Below are 18,820 nucleotides of genomic sequence, written 5' to 3'. Positions count from 1 at the left end.
GTGTTTCTGTCCTTAAACTTGAATACACACTTTTATTAGTGAGTTTTGCTGTTAATGTGTTCAGAAATAATTGAGTGATGGGTAAGACACAGGTGGGAATAGCGGGTAGGAAGCAATAAATGCACGGAAAATAGGATGAGAAGGTGCATTGAGGAGAATCATGGGGTAACAGAGGTGAGGATAGTGGAGCAGATGGAGAGCTGGAGGAAGAGGTTTGACCAGGTTTGTGCTCAGGAGAGTGCATAGGAAGGTCTGTGGCATAGCCAAAGGAGAGGCCGCTTCACATTCCAGCCATGATCCTGTATAAAACATGTCCGTTACTGCAGATCATATGATCATATCCATTGGCCTTATAAGGGATTGTGCTTTGACCTGGATTGATCGAGCCATATTGAGCCATATAAAAACAAAAACTGAGACATAGATGCTAAAAAGTGGACAAAAGAGAGTATAAGATGAAAAACGTAACTAAAGTTTCTTCTTTATTGTAACTGTGATGTTGTTTCAATGATCTCTGGTCTTTTAAGGAGGGATTCATCAGAGCCCCAAAACAGAAACAATTTCCTCCTTGCCACACAACAGTAAACTTAACAAAAGGGCCCAGCATAACTGGAATGGTACAATTCATCCTGCGACCATTGTTTCACACTGAGTCCCATAGGTCCATTTTATTGTAGGGTTTTTCTCTCCTGTCAAAAACAATAACTTTGCCCTTGAGAAAGACTGCAGATGCAGAAAAGCAAAGCCCGATGGACAAAGGGATTTTTTTTTCACCAAGTTAAAAGCTTAGATTAAATTTCTAACTAAAACCTTAAAACAACAACTGTGGGTGTACCCTTTTGTTTTTCTCCTTTTGTTCTACAGTGCGTTTAGCTCCAACAGCCAAGATGTTCAGACAGTGGGAGCCAACAACCTGCTGAGAAACCTGATCAGCCACGCTAATCTGATCAGCTGCACTTTGTTCCAGTGTGTCTTATTTAAAGAGGACAGCGCTACCAGCGTGTTGAACCCAAACAACATCCTATCCGCTTTCAGCCGTGGATTCCGAGGAGCCAATGCAGCCATCTATAACACTATTTGGCCAAACCACCCACCCCTGCCCCCACCGCCCTCGAATCCAGCTCACAGCCTAAACACAACATATCTGCACCCAAATGTTCACCCAGCCGCAGCAGTCTGGGCTGAAACTGGGGTGAAAACTCATGACACAAGTGTTTCTCATTTCCTAATCAGTTAGAAGGCAAACCCTACCCCCCACCCCAACCTCTGTAAATGAGTGCGTGTACATGCACTTGTGTGATGAAATTCTTTTGAAATAGAATGAAACATGAAGTGCCTTTTGAATGTATGATCAAGGGAGTTTTTGCACACCTCCCACATACAAATAAGTGTATAACATTTAAACTATATCTGGACCACTGCAAAGAAAATGATCACCATACGGACAAGTGATAAAACACAAACCTGAGGTACCTTAGAGAAGCCCTATGCCATTCAAGTAGACCACACGTTTGCCCTCCAATCCCCAAGTCTGACACAAAGCCAACCTGAAACCCGCCTGTGTTTTTCTGCTAATTCATGACCGCAGTCAGCTAATATACACACACATGCACACAAACACAAGGCACACCTCCTGTGTCCATACACCCCACTGAGCAAACAGCTGCTTCAGCAGCACCAATTTGTGGCTGCCAAAAGCACCAAGTCTCTTTACTATGACTGACAGTAACACATTATTCTCCACAGAAACTTCTGTCTGTGAGGATGACGGTTTGTTGCCGTGCAACGATTTTTATCAAATTATCATGCCTGCATGTCCGTGCTTTGATTGAAAATCCAGTCTGACACTGCGGGCACAAGTCACTAAGCATGGCAATGTGTCACCTCGACTCTGCCCCTGACCCTTACATTTAGTCAAGTTAGCGGGGGCCCAGATAATGTTTTCCCAACCGCTAACCATTATGGTTTAATGAATAACAGCAGTGGCTGAGTTGACCTGTGACTGTGGCTTCTGCTCTGTTCTTTGATATCATGACCTTGTTCATGCACTCTTAGTGGCCTGGCACAGGTTTTTGTGCCAATGCAGGTGCTTCTCAAAAATCAAACACAGGATCTTGCTATTTTCTCCAAACCCCAGGTCTTAGCACTTTTCCTCTTTCCTGTTAAACACAATCATTCCAGCAATGCAGCCACCCAACCAACCCGGCATATCACATGTTGAACATGGACTAATGTTTCCCTTCATTATATGTCTTCAGACAAAAAATATTTCTGGTGTTTGTAGCGTCTCGTAAACCACATTCCACAATGTGTTACGACTTCAATCAAGTCACCGCATCCTGTGTAATGGCATTCTATAGCCATGAAATTGTGCTTTATATCATTGCTCTTGGAGGGAAATAGTTGCCTGTACGCTGGAAGGAAAATAATGAAAGTGAAATGCAACTTTTTGATAAAATATTTACAAGGTTTGCAATGCTTAAGTTTAGATTCAGTGTGACTACACATCATCAGCCCATTTATACATCTTTAATACTACGAAATGAAAATTACTAAAAAAAAACTGCCATCATGTGGACAATCATTCTTCAAGCTCAGGTCTGCGACCAGAGGCCTGTCTGGTTCTGAGGTTTTTTCAACCACCACAATGTCCTATTGGTTGAATGGTCCAGTTAAAAACACAACAATACTTTATTAAAAAATATGTCACTTCCTGCTTGGGTTTAGGTAATAGCATTACTCGGTTACGTTAGTAATCAAAACTACTTGATTAGGGTTAAAATACATTCTTTGTACAATGTGGTCATTACCCTCACAGATCCCATTTTTATAATTCACATGCAGATACTTTATTGACCACTACAGACCACGTCACATATTCTTCTAAAGTTACTCTAGGTGGTTTTGGTTGATGAACAAACACCAACAAGGTTGTATTTTGGAGGAAGAAACACTCAGGCAAATAGGATGGAAATCCAGTATTTATCTGCTCTGTTTTGTTTGTATCAGCTTGACTTTGGCATGAAACTGGCAAAATTATTATATCTAATTTTGTTGGATACAAAAAAGAACGCTAACTAGTAGTAGCAGTAATTTTTTTTTGTTGTTTTTCTTTTTAACAGACAGACTCTTCGTCTGTGAAAGGTTATAATAGACGTTTTTCATACATTTCTATGTATCTCTTTATGCTCCTTTAAAGATAATGTGATAGAGGCCTGAAACACCTTAACAGTTATTTTCTATAAAGCATATTTTATTGTTTCCATGATATTAAATGGAAAATAGTTTTCTTTAAAATGTATTTTTAATTCACAGGTGTATGTGTATGTATACACCTCTGGGCCAGTTTATACTATACTATGACTATGACCTGAGTGTTGAATTTTTCTCATAATTTATGGTTTCTTTTCTTTCTAAAACATTATTCAATCACTATACTTGTAGATAAATGAACAATGAGCTCTTTGAAAAACAAAAGGGAGATTGATGCTTGCGTAGCTGTTCTGACCAGAGCACAATTTGTTATGAGCCCCACAGAAGGAACTGTACAGTCCCATTAAGCCATCTTTACTGGACGGCTGAAGTGTTAAGAGGGAGGGTGGACTGACAACTCAGTCTCATGAAAGCATGAGGCCAAGACCTGACATACAGCTGTCAAGGAAACAAGATACCCCTTGTGTGTATGTGTGTGTAAAAGGAGCAGAAGTGATGGGCAGGTAAAGGCTGAGAGAGCGGTGATTACTAGTGGCTTGAAATATTATCACACGCTATTAGCACTGTATCACTGTTCATTAGGCTGATGGCGAGCTAGAGTTCCTTGACAGCCCTGCGATAAGGAAGGGAGATGAAGGCAGTGACAGCAAGAGCAAAAAAAGGACAGAGAAACCAGGGAAATTGTGCATTGAACAAATATAGAGAGGAAACTGCAGAAAGAGGAAGGTCTGGGACAATGATAGAGGACTGCTCGCCTTGATCCTTCACTGTGTGAGCAAAGGTTTCAGAGGTGAGCAGCAATCTCAAAGGGAAACAGGATGGTAGTGGTATTTGCTAGAGGAAGGAACAAGGCATATTTCTACAATCCCAAATTCTGATTGTCATAACAGCCACATTAAATGATAACCAAGTAGCTGTTCAATCACAAAAAGCATATATCAAAGAACAGTTTTGTGTGTAGGCCATAAAAGCTCCTTGTAAACACTGTGTTTATCATAGAAATGCATTAAACAATGTTGTCACCAAGACAAGCTTAACTGTAAGGGGACTGATAGCTGCTGATGTCTTGTATGAAGTAAGAGACAGAACAGCAGTAAAGCTGTCTCTCTATCAGACAGAAACATTAGTCGCTGTCACAGTCAGTTTGCCTTGGCATAGACAACAGTTTAGTATATCATCAAAGCCAAAACTGGTGCTGTGCAACTTGAAAACACACTTGAAATGGAAGCACACATTTGCATAGTAGATGATAGCTTGCTGTTTTGGTTGCTTGAGTAATTTAGAATTATTATGCATGTTATCAAACATAAACAATGCATGATTTTCTTTTTGTTCTTTTTCATTTTGCAACAGCTTCTAATGATCATTACAATGTGTGTAAAAAATGGAAAACTCATGGAGGACTTCTAAAAGATTCCTATTACTGGGGCCCCTGAGAGTTTTTGTGCAAGTTTACAAAGTAATAGTTTGCTCTCACTCCTCCACTCTCCTTCGTATGACCCCACCCCCCCCCTTTTTTTAAATCTAATTTTGGACCACTCTAGCCAGCAGTAATGAATTGGCTAATCACAGTTATCTGGCCCATTCAAGAGCTTTGTAAAGCAAATCAATAAACTCTGGCACAGAGCCAGCCATCCACTTTGACAGATGTTGCTTACTTATCTATCTGTTTTTTTTTCATTCTTTCCTAAAGATGTTTACTCTTACTCTGTCTGTCCCCATTCACTCTGTGTTTTTCAGCAAGGTCAATGCAGTAACTGCAGAAGAAAAAAAAACTCATATCCCATGCCAGCTGGCAACTCAGAGGACAAAAGGCTAGCGCTTAGTAGTTCCAGTTCATTTGACAGAGAGAGAAATTTACTCTTTGATTGGTGGAACTGTTGGAAGTCACCAGAGCTCTGAGTTTTATACCTTAGGCTATGAAAAATAACAAGGCCTACATTCGTACTACACGGTTTCCACAGTAACAGATCAATAACAGCGATGGAACACAACTGATAAGAAATTCTATGAATTTCAGATTTGCTCCCTGTGGTGCCTTCATTGGCTGCAGACTAAAGAGGAATATTGATAGGCTGTGAGGCCCTGCCTCCCAGCACAGCTCCTTTGCATAATGTTTTACACATTTGTTGTTTGTTTTTTTGCACATGAACCTTTCAATTGCCAGAATGTGTGCGCTACAAAAGAAATGCATTAAATATCAGAACTGAAAAGGCCATGTTCCAGTTAATCGGAAACATTAGGAACATTAGGAAATGCTCAGCATCGTTTTCACATTGGTAAACTTTTCTTTTTATCTAGAAAAGTATGGATCAGTGTAACCAATGCAAGCACGATTGAATATGCTGAAATCAACGTTCAGCGATGTCAACAATCAGCGTTCGATGTCACGCGATGTGATGATGTACACATTCACTGTTGCTGATTTGCCAAAAAATGTTTACAGAGGGATTACAGAGGATTAGAATGAAACTAAATCGTCAAGAGTTACACAATTCTCTATTTACGGGTGACAGTTTACTTCATGTCACATGAAAGCTGCACCACACAGCAGCCCAGGGATATGTTGCCATTAGCTGTATACTACCATTAATAATACGGGTGACATTAAAATAATGAATTACAGATACTGAGTTGATAAAACATTTATGATAATATCGTGATTTGATAAAAAAGTAAAATAAAAAATAAATAAAAATATAACATTTTCTATTGATTTTCTGTTGCCATAATATTGGTATTGTGAGTGCTTTTGGGCACAATAATCATGTAGTAAAAATCTGATATTTAAACAGTCCTAGTAGCTGCACAATCTATAAGACACAGCGGCTCCGAACGTTATTAAAAACCACACAACTGACTTCCACAGACATAGTTTTAAAGCAGATCTGTCTTCACTTTCACTAAATTTGAAAAGTTGTGTCACTAGAAAGAAAATGTTCTTGGTCAACATAAATAAAGCTGCCATCAATTTAATTTCAGAGTCCTGTCAACAAGAAAATATGCTAAAAAGACTGGATTACAGCAAAGCTCTTTCCATGGGCAGTCACTGGGAAAAAGTGTCTCTAATCAACAATGGGTTAATTAATCTCACTCATAAAGTTAAGTCCAATTATGGGAAGCACTCAAGAGAGTAATTTGTTTCCTAACAAAAGAAAAAGCATTACCAATAACACATCTAATAAATGAAATCAAGTGCTCTGCTCAGAGGAAAAAGAGGAAAATAAATGAATAAGAAGAACAAAACATATCTGTAGACAGAAAAAACACATTTTTTGGGGTTTCAGCAACACTAGCACAAATGTACGCAACTGTATATTTTTGGGATAACTTAAGTGTACATGTATAAATCCCATCTGAAATAAAATGCATGAACAGTATGTATTTGTCTGTTGTTGTTAGAATAATGAAAAAACGCTTCCTTTGAGACATTGGCAGAGAAAAAAGCAAGCAATTAGAGGAAGTGAAGGGAGAGGGAGACCCATCGAAGGAGAGACAGCAATAGAGCTCTGTTTGAATGTGATTAATGAGATCACTGCAGGGTAGGCTGTGTCTCTGTAATAGCTGGAGCACGGAAAAGCAGCAAAAATAGACTAGAAGAAAGATGAAGAAATGGCTGGAAAGAAAGAGGGAAGTCAGAGGGAGGAATAGAAAATAGAAGATAAAAAAGGTTTACCGGCTGACTGACCAGGCTACATTTAACAGACTAAAAAGAGAGGAGGAATGAGACAGAATGACGGACAAAAAGAGAGTGAGTTGACGGGGCTAAGAAGAAAAAGGCAGATATAAAGCTTGGATGAATGGAACGGCAGGAGCTCTCAGTCTTCCGCTGGCCTTTTAACAGTGAAGTGTTTAGAGAAGCTTGGACCAGGTCTGGCAGATAAAGAGACTTGTGCTCTAAAGACAGCCATGAAAGGCACAGCCTGCTCCTGCAGTCTGGGGCTGCTGCTGGTCACATCTTCATCTGGCCCAAGGTTAAGATCTAAGCAGCAGGGGGTCAAATGGAGGCCAGGTTGCGATAAGGTCACACAGGCATCCTGCCAGTCCACAACTTCATGAGCAAGCTGGTAATTAGCTAGACTAGGTAGTTGTTTCTGGTGATTAAACATCTATGACTACTACTTCCACATCCAGCCTATAGTCATGTCTGCACATTCCAATAACCTTGGAGCAAAAGCCCTCATTGTTACAGATTAAAACTGAAGTGTAAATGGAATTCCTCTAACAACCATCTATTTCTTTTGAAAACATAATTAACGAATAAAGAACTGTTTACAAAAGACAAGTTCAATCTTCTAGCTCTTCCAAAGGTCCTTTAAGATGTTCAGGAGCAGTCAGACCACCTACTCATCCGAAGTCCTGCCCACACACTGGGCTTTCATGGAGGTCTTTGGTTGGTCAGCCTATATTTTTTGTAAAAGGATCAAAAGAAGCTTGATCCACTGATCCCTGAGGGCTAGATTATGAAAAACAAGACTGAACTTTTTTTTGCCTTTTTTGAAAAATAGATGTCAAACTCTGGCCCGCAGTGTAATTATATTTTGCGCACAAGATAATACCAAATGTCTACTAGAGCTGGCCCGCCTCATGCTACCAGTTGCATCGGTCCATCCCTCCCAAAAATGGCCAAAGGAAAGGCAGCAAACAGGAGCTTTCTAGACAGGTGGGAAGCAGAATATCTGTACACAAAAAAAATATAGGCTACAAATAGAGAAAGAAGCATAAGATTAAAAAATAAATAAATATTGAAGAAATGAATGCCACAGATGTGTCTTTTATTTGACATTTCCAGATTCAATGTTTAAGCAAAACTTATTCCATATGAAAAGGTTCATTGTTATATCTGAAGAGAAAGAAAAACGTCTTCAATAGTTGACATTTTTTCAATAAATATCAAGGCTTGTCCAAGTTTTTAATTTAGGCTCACTGTGTATTTGAGTTTGACAACCCTGATGTAAAAGATACAGAGTAGCAGCTGTTAATTAAGTTAAACTAATAATTCTGCGTTAACACCATGTGTCATTGGATCATTATTTTGGAGCCTTAACTTTGTTGCCAGCTTCCTAAACAGGCATTTTGAGTATGTGGTTTTCATTTCATTTTCAACAAGAAAGACAAAACAAAGGCAATGCTTTAACAAAGGAATGCAGTTATTTGTTCTGTGTGGGATTAATTAGAGCAAACCATTCAATCTGAAACAAAGTGATGCAACAGCTACAGAAGGCATTCAGTGAGAAATAACAATTTGTGACAATGATGATTGGAAACAAATTCTACCTGGTGGCAATTGTGATAGTTCTTTTCTCTTGTAATTGTGTTTCCTTTAATGGCACCTCAAGGTTAATGCAGACCATGCTCTGACAATGGCAATGTATAATAAAGTAATTAAAATTTTTCATTCTCTGTAGCTTTAGGTTGTTTACTGCAATCTCACGAAAAACCACTAATGACCAACTGTAAACAACAACTGAAATTTGCTTATAAAACTAAAGTGAAAAGGTTTACAATTATATTCCATTTAATGTATCATAATAGTGTGTGTGTGTGTGTGTGTGTGTGTGTGTGTGTGTGTGTGTGTGTGTGTGTGTGTGCACCTCTCAGTGCTGTTTTTAGTGTCATCTCTCAAAGGCAAAAGAATGGGCTTCGAATCAGTTACTGTGCAGCCCTTCCCCGTCAGTCACTCTCTCTTCTCCTCCTTCATTTACATTCTAACATCCTTCTTTGTCTACTCAACAACTTAGATATGTTTCAGTTTTCAGCACTGAACCTCAGAGTTGAAGAACACAGTGACAATAAATCGACTCAGTTTATCCCTCACTTCCACATGAAAATCAAGGCCAGGCAAACCCAGGCCATACCTAAGCAGGTGAGCAGCCTCTGGGCTTATAGGCCAGACAGGCAACACTCTTAGATCGGATTCCCTCTGAGGGCAACCAATTGAAGGACTAATTCTCTGAAGCATGTTGTGGGGTGAAGAGAGCATAAAGGTGTAGGAGTAGAGTTGGAGGGGTGGTGGAGGGGGGATTGACCACTTGTCCATTGGGGCTCTGTAGCAGCAGCTGCCTGCTTTTACAAGCCTTTCAAGTCTGCAGTATTTTATGCACCATGATCAGCTGCTACCCTCAGTGACACCACACACAACCCTGCTGTAATTCAAGCCAGTGTGGGAGCCATGTGACTTGACCATGCACCCTCTGCTACATTAACCAGTTCTACAGGACATTTGTCCAGTTAAACACCTGAACCACCCTTTTAAGTTGCCCCCCTCAGCTGCAAGGCAAATCATCTGAACCACTTCCTGATTATCTATCAGTGCATGATGAAAAGAAAAGCAGCACATGATGTGGTGGATTTTTCTTATATTTATTCTTATGCAAAAAACTGTCTACAATTACTGAGATACATTTTCAAAATTTTTATTTATTTTTAATGGAATTAACATATTGTTATGCCAATCCTTCATGACTCATGTATACAATCATTTAAAAACATCTCTATAGACCTTAAAAGCACTTTTGAATGTAGAACTGGAAATGAAGGTCTTTAGTACATTTCAACAGCTCATTCAACAAGTCATTTTGAATAACAAAAATAGGCAACATTATCTGTCAAATATCAACAGAGCAGCTATGACATTATGTCAAAGACATTTGATCTCGCTGAAGTTAGCATGCTAATCTGTAAGCGCATCGTCATAAAGTACATGAGGATGTTGGTTGGGACAGGGACTCACAGTAGAGTCTGAACATAAAATGAACTAGAAGGAGTACTGCTTAGATATTATATTTTTCTTTGATGCAAATTCAAATGTATGCCTCCTTGTCAATAATGTTGAAGGGCTGTAACAGAAAACAGAGTAGTTTAAGCTAACATTTGTGTTTACCCTTAGCACAGACCACTGTTTTTTTTCTTTCTGTAGTCAATTACTCGACTTCTAAACTGATTTAAGTTGCCATTGAATAAGAAATTTTAAAAAATGTGTTCATTATATAAAAGGCTATTCAACAGGAAAAACAGCAAAACAATTTCTTTAAAATGCACCTTTAGCCTCTGCTGCTGTTGTAAGTTAACTGGGGTGGAAGATGTTCACTCTCACTGTGTGTGAATTAACTCTGATCAGTGGGGGAATCCTGATGTGACTCTGCTGAGCATGATTTAACCTCCCGGTTCAAGTATTGCTGTGGCGTCTTTTAAAAATCCAATTTTACATGTGAGCCCCCAATCTCCATCTGTATCAAAGACAAGGCTCCGCTCTCTCTTCTTCAATGCTGTCGTTGAATCCCGCCAGTCCCAGTCCCCATGTGGAAGATGTCTGTGCTTAAGCAAGTGAAGCTAACCACATACAGCCTATCCCAGTTTAGATGATGCAATTGTTGAGTAAGTGTATCCAGAAAGCATTTACTCTGTCATTTGACCTACAGATTCTGCAGGCCTTTGGGCAGTAGATACATTGGTGTGATGATGGAGATGTATCTTGATCACAAGTCTTGTGAATATGAATGTACACCAAAGTCAATTTTTTTAATAATGAAATAACTCATGAGCAGTAAGCTAAGTAACTAGAGGATATTTTATCATTAGTTAGTTTTACAGTCGCGTATAGGTACAGTTTTGATCCTGATTGGAATTCATTTTAGTGTAGCTTCAGAAATTCATGAAAGTCTGGACTATTGACTGGCTTCCTGCAGCTTTCTGCAGAGGTAAACAACTACTGCCTTCCACCACCAATCACTGCCTCCAAGGATGCCAACCCAGAAATCAAAATCACTTTCTGTAAGCTTTATGGACACGTAAACACGTAACACATATCTGTAGAATGACAGAACTATAATTTGTTCAGAGTCACAAAGTACAGACTGTGTATTTGATCCAATGTCACACAGAAAAATGTAATCGCTTTAGTCTGTACACATCACCCCAGAATGTGAGTGCTGCTGCACTGAATGTGGGAAACAAATGTTGTATTATTGTTTTCTGTAGTCTATCTGACTATATATGCATTCTCTTTACCATAGTGTCTGCTTATTTCCCCACCCTCTTAACCCTTCTTCCTCAATCAATCCCTACAAAAACCTGCCACAGGCAGTGATATCCGCCAACACCATCCCTCATGCTTTGCAATGCTCCAGCAAAGCCCTGGAAACAGAAGAATATACAGGAGCTGGTCTGCAGGGAGAGTGAGAGGGAGGTGGAGGGAGGAAAAGAGGAGCGGGATTGAATGGGGAAGCGGCAAATGGAAGGATGGGAGGGGGCAACTTTGGGATGGGAGCCAATCCAATTACAAGCAGTGGTGCAGTCCTGGTTTCTCTGGCGGCACTAAATTCACATTTCAGTGGTCTCTTCCTTCCTCCCCCAATACCTTCTTCCATCTCCTTTTATAACTGCCCATTCCTGCTTCTCTGTTTTCTTATTCTTGTTCATCAAGGCTCACACTCACACCCTCTTACTCTGCATCCCTGCACACAACACTCCAGCCATTACTCATTTTTTCTGTCTCTCTGGGTTGCATGAAAGAGGTGAAAATATAAGACTGCCTCACCAGGAAAGCATCAAGCTTGCCACCTTAGCTGTGTCATGCTCAGATCTAAAGGGAGCCTGCAAGCATCCTTCTAAAACTCTGTAGGAGCATATCATCCCTCTGCAGAGGAGCCGCAGCCAGGACTCATCAGGTCACTCTATACCTCTGCCCTACCTGTGACACCTCAGGGGGCACACATTGATGACACAATGAAAGTGTTTCAAGAAGTATTTTTCTAAACATGGCTGTTATTCTGCATTATTGATTATTCATTACCTATTATAAAAGTAACGCTTTCTTTTTTCATGCTGCCACAGACAGCTACAGTGGGTAGGCCAATTGTGGTCATCCCCTCTTTCATGCACATAAAGTAAACAGTCAGAGCTCAGTGAATCATGTGCTTCCATGCAAATCATTTTCCATGAACACGTCAGCATGCAAATGGCGGCACACTGGCTGCAGTGCCTTTTCCAGTCAAATGTTTTCAAACAAATTTCTTTCCCATAAGGTGTACCATAGCTTCAGTTTAAAATAACAATTCCAATCAACAGTCTGAATGTGTTTTATGTTTTTGGATCTCACCGTTTCTACCTCTTATACCTTTAAAACACACAATTTCCTCATTATCATTCATGTAATCTATTCTTTAAGACATTTAAAGTATCCAGAGGCTAAACATCTCTCATTTGCTCATATGGGATACATCACAGTGAGAGGATGATGACTTATTATGCAGACAATGATAGATTACTGGAAGTTTCTTTGTGTTCTGTTGTTGAAATTGTCATGACTGCCTTATTCTGTCTGTCATGTGTTCAATCTCTGTGGGTGTGTGCTCTACCAAGATGTTTGTGCTGTGAGCACTGGGCTGTGCAGCTGCTTTTTGTCTAGGTGCTCCTCTCATATCCTGTTCAATTCCTCCTCCAGCTTAGTGTTACTGTGGATATATGCGAGAGGCAAGTCTGAGAGCCAATACGGCTGTTTTGCATTGGAATCTCAAACACAAAGCAGGGGATATAGGGGGAGGAGCTCTGACAGAAGTGTAGAAGGAAGCAGAGGGATAAAACAATATGCAAGTTAAAGCAGCATAGCAAGAAAAATGCTCTTTAATCCAATTTAACCAAGTAGAAAAAATGTGCTGAATTTTTAAACAGCTCAAACAGGGGGTTACATCACATGAATATTTCTTCCAGCACAGTCACCACAGCCTGACTGGTGACTTGATCAATAATGGATAAAAGGAGATCAAGCAACCTGGGCAAAGACCGCCAATACCAAACTTAACAAAAGTAACAAGCTGTTCGTAGCAGAGGTTTGATAGTGGAGCCTTTTTTAAAACCATAAATCAGTTGTGCCCACACAACCTTAGTACATCTAAAATCAAATATTCTAATAACATATTAATGCACAATGTACAACCACATTTCTCATCTCTGAACCCAGAACACAGCACTTCAGCTCTTTCACTATCGAATCCTGTCAGTGCTATCTCATCTACTACCATTCTTCCTGTGGCTGGGGTGTGAAATCTATCATTACAAACTATCCAGGAGCCCTATAACCCTCTGTGGCCTCTGTATTCTCTCATACAAAGACTTAGAACTTTAGGGCATGAGTCTGCTCTCTCTTTTTGCTCTTACTGGGCCACGAGCAGAAAGATGCCTATTAAAAGTAATAGGTCAGCTCAGGTTATTCAACACTGCAACGCTGAAGCTCACTTAACAAGGCACCAGTAATGACCATTACAGTGAGCTAGCCATTGCCATCACCCTTCCCCGACAGTTTGACTGCAGGCTTTGATCCATCTGCTCGGAAATGGGAGCTCTTCACCGTGTCTGCGCCCCAACAACCCCTGGACAACCTTAGCCCCGATGTATCATCTGTAATCTCTAAAAGATGACAGGAAGAGAGGAAATGGTACTTACTTTCTTTAATCGCCCACTCTTTGTGCCCACAAAAGCAACGCAGTAGCCATTGTAGACATAGGAAGTCACAGAAGTCATGCGGTCTCGAGTCTCAGTGTAGAGAGTGTGGCCAGTCACCAGCTGAGAGCCTCCAAGTGGCTGGTTGATGTCCAGACCACAGAACGAGTCATCAATGGGCACCGGCTGCAGACAGAGCAAAACAAAGTTTATAGAATCAAGCATAAATAAAAGACAAGAGAAAAATTGGAGAAGAAAGAAATGTTTCAGTGTAGAAGCAGGGAGAGACAAAAATAGGTCAGGCAGACTTATAGAAAAATAAATTAGTAAAGAGGAGAGACTGAGATACAGAGCATTAGATGAGCAAAGATTAAGCTGGCAGTGACATCAAGAGACATAGACAACACTGTGGAAATAGTTTCAGAGTCAGAGTCTTAGATGGAAATAAAAGAGCAAGAAAGGTAAGCCTAGGACATGGAGGAAGGTCTGAGTGAGTTTGAAGTGTACATGTGAGTCTCCTGGCTAAACAATTGTTTGTCTTATTGTTACACTCTCAAAAATATGCATCAGCTTCACCTGACTGAGCTCCACCTTGCTGTCAGTGTGGCTGATTACCCTGCCCTATTATCACCCCTCTGCAGGAAGAAACACACTGCATGATAACTATGTGCACTGACTATCACACACTGTGATAACCATGCAGCCATGAAACATGCATGCATCCAAAGAGGCTGCAATTATATGTTTTTGTAAGTTTAATGAAAAATAATCCATACCATTCAGTCATACTACAACCCCAAATCAGAAAGTTTGGGAAAAAAAAGCTAAGACTTACTTTCCCTTTCATTTCAAACCAGACTGGATGAATACAAGATATTTCATGCTGTGTCTTATCAGCTTCATTTTATTTGTTCATATAAATCCGCCTCTGCATTTCAGACCTGCAACAGATTCCAAATTCACATTTTTACACCTTTGTAAAGTTGCTATTCCGTCTCATGATACTTAAAAGATGTTCTAGACACTGATGATAGTGTCTCAGGTGTTATTTTGACACATTCTTCCTTTTTTGCAATCACATATTGAGGTGTCCAAGACTGACATTCTCTATCGAGGACAGGTCAGGACAGCAGGCAAATCTCGTTAGTCAGCTGTTGACATCACCTGTCTGAAATAACATTGTTATTCTTTTTAATCTCATTACTAACCCTTATTTGACCCCATTCAAGCTTAATTTGGAATATGTAGTAGGCCTGAAATGCAGGATTGGGTGTGTGTTTACAAACAAAATTAAGTTGATGAGAGAGAACATGAAATGTCTTGGGTTCATATTCTCTGCAACAATGTAAAAATCATAGTACAGAAATCCAATTTTGTTTCTTTGTTTGCTTTCATTTTCCCCTTTCCATACCATGCTTAACTTTTCTGACTTGGGTTAGCAAATTTAACTTTTGTTAGAAAGAAAATTTGGCCGTAAGAAAAAACATCTTAAGACAAATGCTTGGAGAGGAGACTTCCTCCGTCTCAGTAGAGGAAGAGGAGGTGAATAGTGATGTTGAATCGGGTCAGCTGACACTGTCTGAGTGGCAGTGACCTCAATGTGCCATGTGAAGTAAAGTGAGACTGCCACTCTATACCCCAAGATGTACATATCCCATACCCCGCACTCAGAACCCTCTTAATATTCATTCCTCTGACATCAGCTCATCAGTTGTCTTTCTGCCACTATAGCTATCTCTCATCTGTGTCCTTGTTGCCTTGGTTTCTGTTTGCGTCTCCCTGCCTGTTAGGGACTGTATATACAGACTAAGTTGAGTGACACTTCCCACTCTGGGAGGAAGATCAGACTCTCACCACACACCATGGCTGTAAAACCTTTCTACACAGGTTTTCAAGAGCCATACTGCTGTCAGTGAATAATCGCCTCCACTCGTATAGTCCTGCCCCCTCACTTTATGGCATGTCCTTTTATTTCCTATTCCAAAAATAGCACAGAGTGTTAAGGGGTTCTATATTACAGGACTTAAAATTGTCAAGCTTACTTTATCCTTTTATTCTAAGGTTGTACAATAAGACTATGTCCTATGTATAAATAGACTATGTCTATTTTAAGCATTTTCTTATGGCCACACAGAATGAATCGAATGGGATCTGGAGGAACAGCAGTCAGTTCCAGATTCTGGAATAGAAGCTCCCTAAAAATTGTGTAGCTATTTCACATATAGACCATATGGGCTCTCGGCCATTTGGGTCTGATTATATGTAGATTGTTCAGATGATGTACGCTTTAGCAAACTTGGCATACATCTCAAATCCCCCTAGACTCCATGTAGTCGAGCTGTCTTGTTCACCATCTTGCAGATTTTTTTTTTCCTGTTTTGCTTTTTCCCCAATTTTATCATACATTTCACAATTAGTAAAGAAGTGCAGTGGTTCTTTGGCTGAGCTGTTGTCAGACTAACTATAGATTGTAACCCTGCGTAATTAATTCTTATCGAACAAATCACAGTACAGTATCACTCTTGATTTATCCTGAGCAAAGAGTGGCCAAAAGAGTATGAAGACACTGCTGCCACACGTAATTCTATTTTGTGTGAAATCTGAATGAAGGATACATCTGATGTGACAGGATATCAGCTTTCAGAGTTTCACTCCCTGGGTATATCAGTGTTATCAATATCTCCCCTTTGCTCCCACCAGTGGTTAATTAGTTGGTAGGGCAAAAAGCACGACAGGAAGATAGACACACACTCAGACAGTCTGATACAAAAGAATCCCATCACGGCTCTCCGCTATGGGATTGACTACAGAAATGGTGTGAATCTCCAGATGGCAGAAGGCTGGACAGCTAGGTGATAAATCTTTGATTGGCTGCTGTGTCTGAATCCCCTGGCTCAGCCTCAGTTCTATTCCCATCCTGAATGTAAGCATACACACAGACCAATGACCACAAGAATGAGATCTGGGCATACAATTAAGGTTCTCCGCTTTGAGCTCGCTGGCTACCTGCTGCTAGCATTGAAACGGATGAAGAGAAAAAAGACCAAATTTGTGATTCACTCAAACAGTTAACCAAAAAAGAAAAAATACAGTCTCTAAGGTGGGTCTAACCTTGAGTGACCTCATATTGAGAGGATTTGATGGATCTAAGACACCCCGCTCTCTAAAAATACCACACTTAGAGACTCAAGAACCCATTCATTTAAGAAAGACTAGATTTAAAATAAGTGTACTTGAAAGCAGCCACACAGCTTGAGCTGAAGGCTTGAACATCAGTATTGTTGACATATCTGGGTGCCATTTGTGATTTGTAAAGATTTAAGAGTTCCTCATCCATTGACATCTATCTGCATAATCCATAATGTGCTCAGGATTTATCGGCTGTTTATTGAGCAGGAGGGCATAGCCTTGAGGACTGAATTTAACATCATCTCGTCTTGTGCAGCCCTGGTGTATAACATGAGAGGACAGCAGGACATCACCGGCAGTGCATGCCTGCAGAGTGGAGTGGGAGGTGCAGCTTTGCAAGTAACAGCTGGCAACCTTCAATGCACACTGAGATGATAGGGGATTCTTCTGGGAAACTGGATTTTTTTTTCGAATTTGAGCTCCCACAGTTAATAAGGCTCCCAACCACAGCACTGTCATCACTATACACCACCGGCTCTCCGTTTGATGCCTATGCTGCTCTTTCCAACATCGTATTCCATCTTCTCAGTGGAGCTAATGAAACACAGTAGCCAGTTCCAGATAACATCTCCCTCCTCCTGACAATCACCTCTGACACAGGGCTAATGGTGAATTTACTGATTTTAATAAGAGGGGGTCCATTGAGTTCCCTAAGGGGGATTAGCAACAAAATAAGCTAATCAGTGGTTTTCATCACAATGAGGGACAGAGATATCATTAAACCCGACACAACACATGCATATGCCCCATTTTAACAAGCCTCTCCCATGTACAAGCAGCACAATATAGTAACTTGCTAGTTATACACTTAGTCAGTCATTAATTCTTAATAATCTTAAATTCCTATTAGCAATTACAGAATGAAAGCACAGAGGATGGCAGCCTCATGGGAACAGAAGAAAATCAAGAAACTTAATTCTACTTGACAACATGCAGCAGATTCATGGCCTTTTATTATGGGATAATTGAGGATTTTAAGAGGAATAGGCTGGTGTGTGATCTACACCAACATCACAAGCAGAGTAACTCGAGCGACCCCACCCCCCTCCCAAACCTACACACACACACACACACATGCGCGCATACTTTTCAATCTAAAACAGGAGTGTTTATTTATATTGTGCTAGTGGAGAATGTTATCACTTTGATCCTTGCAAATGCCTTGGTAATTTATGAATCTCTATCACAGATATACAACTGAAAGTGGAGTCTCTCTGATGTCAGAGTTACAAAATAATTTGGCATCGTTACATGTGGTGTGAGAGTCATTTGTTAATGGAGTGCAAGTAATACAAGGCACTCTGGGTTGCTGTGTTTATTTTCCTTACAGCACACGCCCCAAAACTCACTGAGATGTCAAGGCTCATTGAGAAACTTGGGTCACTCTCTTACTGTCATATACAGTACAGTGTAAAAGTCACCGCTCATTTCTTTATGTTTAGCTTCCAAGTCCCAGACTTTCTTGTAATTCTTTTAATTGGTGTCAGGCCTAATAAAAATATCTACAGCAGATTAAGATTATCTGAAAGTGATGTCCTTAAGAAATAGGAAAAAAATCCAGAGAAGACCTGTCACTGGACCTGAGAGACACATCTTACCCTTCAGTTGATACCTCTTCTGTTCATTGAAGCCTCATCAGAAATGGTCTCTATGAAAGGGTGGCTGTCGAAAAGCCATTCTTAAGGAAGGGAAACTAGCAGCTAAGGCTGAGGTACGCCACATGACACAAGAACAGGTTTGAAAATCAGTGGTGACAGGCTTTGGAATGATGAATCCTCCCCAGAGCCTGAAACTCAACATTACCGAAGATATTAAAATGACAGAGTTTGTCTAAGAATATGTTTAAGAATAAAGGTGGTCATACCAAAGATTGACTTTCAAGCTTGTTAAAATTGTACAAACTGTATTCAATTCAATTCAGTTTTATTTATATAGCGCCAAATTACAACAAATGTCATCTCAATAAACTTAAATAATA

General features: G+C 40.1%; 1 protein-coding gene across 1 annotated transcript in view; it reads right to left on the bottom strand.

The window, feature by feature from the left end:
• Window positions 1-18,820, bottom strand: part of plxna2 (plexin A2) — a 185,074-nt gene that overhangs the window by 139,686 nt on the left and 26,568 nt on the right. The window contains exon 3 of the mRNA XM_072366282.1: window positions 13,657-13,839. Within this exon, the coding sequence (XP_072222383.1) occupies window positions 13,657-13,839 (183 nt within the window). The remainder of the gene's footprint in view (window positions 1-13,656; window positions 13,840-18,820) is intronic.

The sequence above is a fragment of the Leuresthes tenuis genome, unplaced genomic scaffold (genome assembly GCF_036924035.1).
Source record: "Leuresthes tenuis unplaced genomic scaffold, fLeuTen1.0.hap1 SCAF_16, whole genome shotgun sequence".
NCBI lineage: Eukaryota > Metazoa > Chordata > Actinopteri > Atheriniformes > Atherinopsidae > Leuresthes > Leuresthes tenuis.
This window is presented reverse-complemented; position numbering and strand designations above follow the sequence as displayed.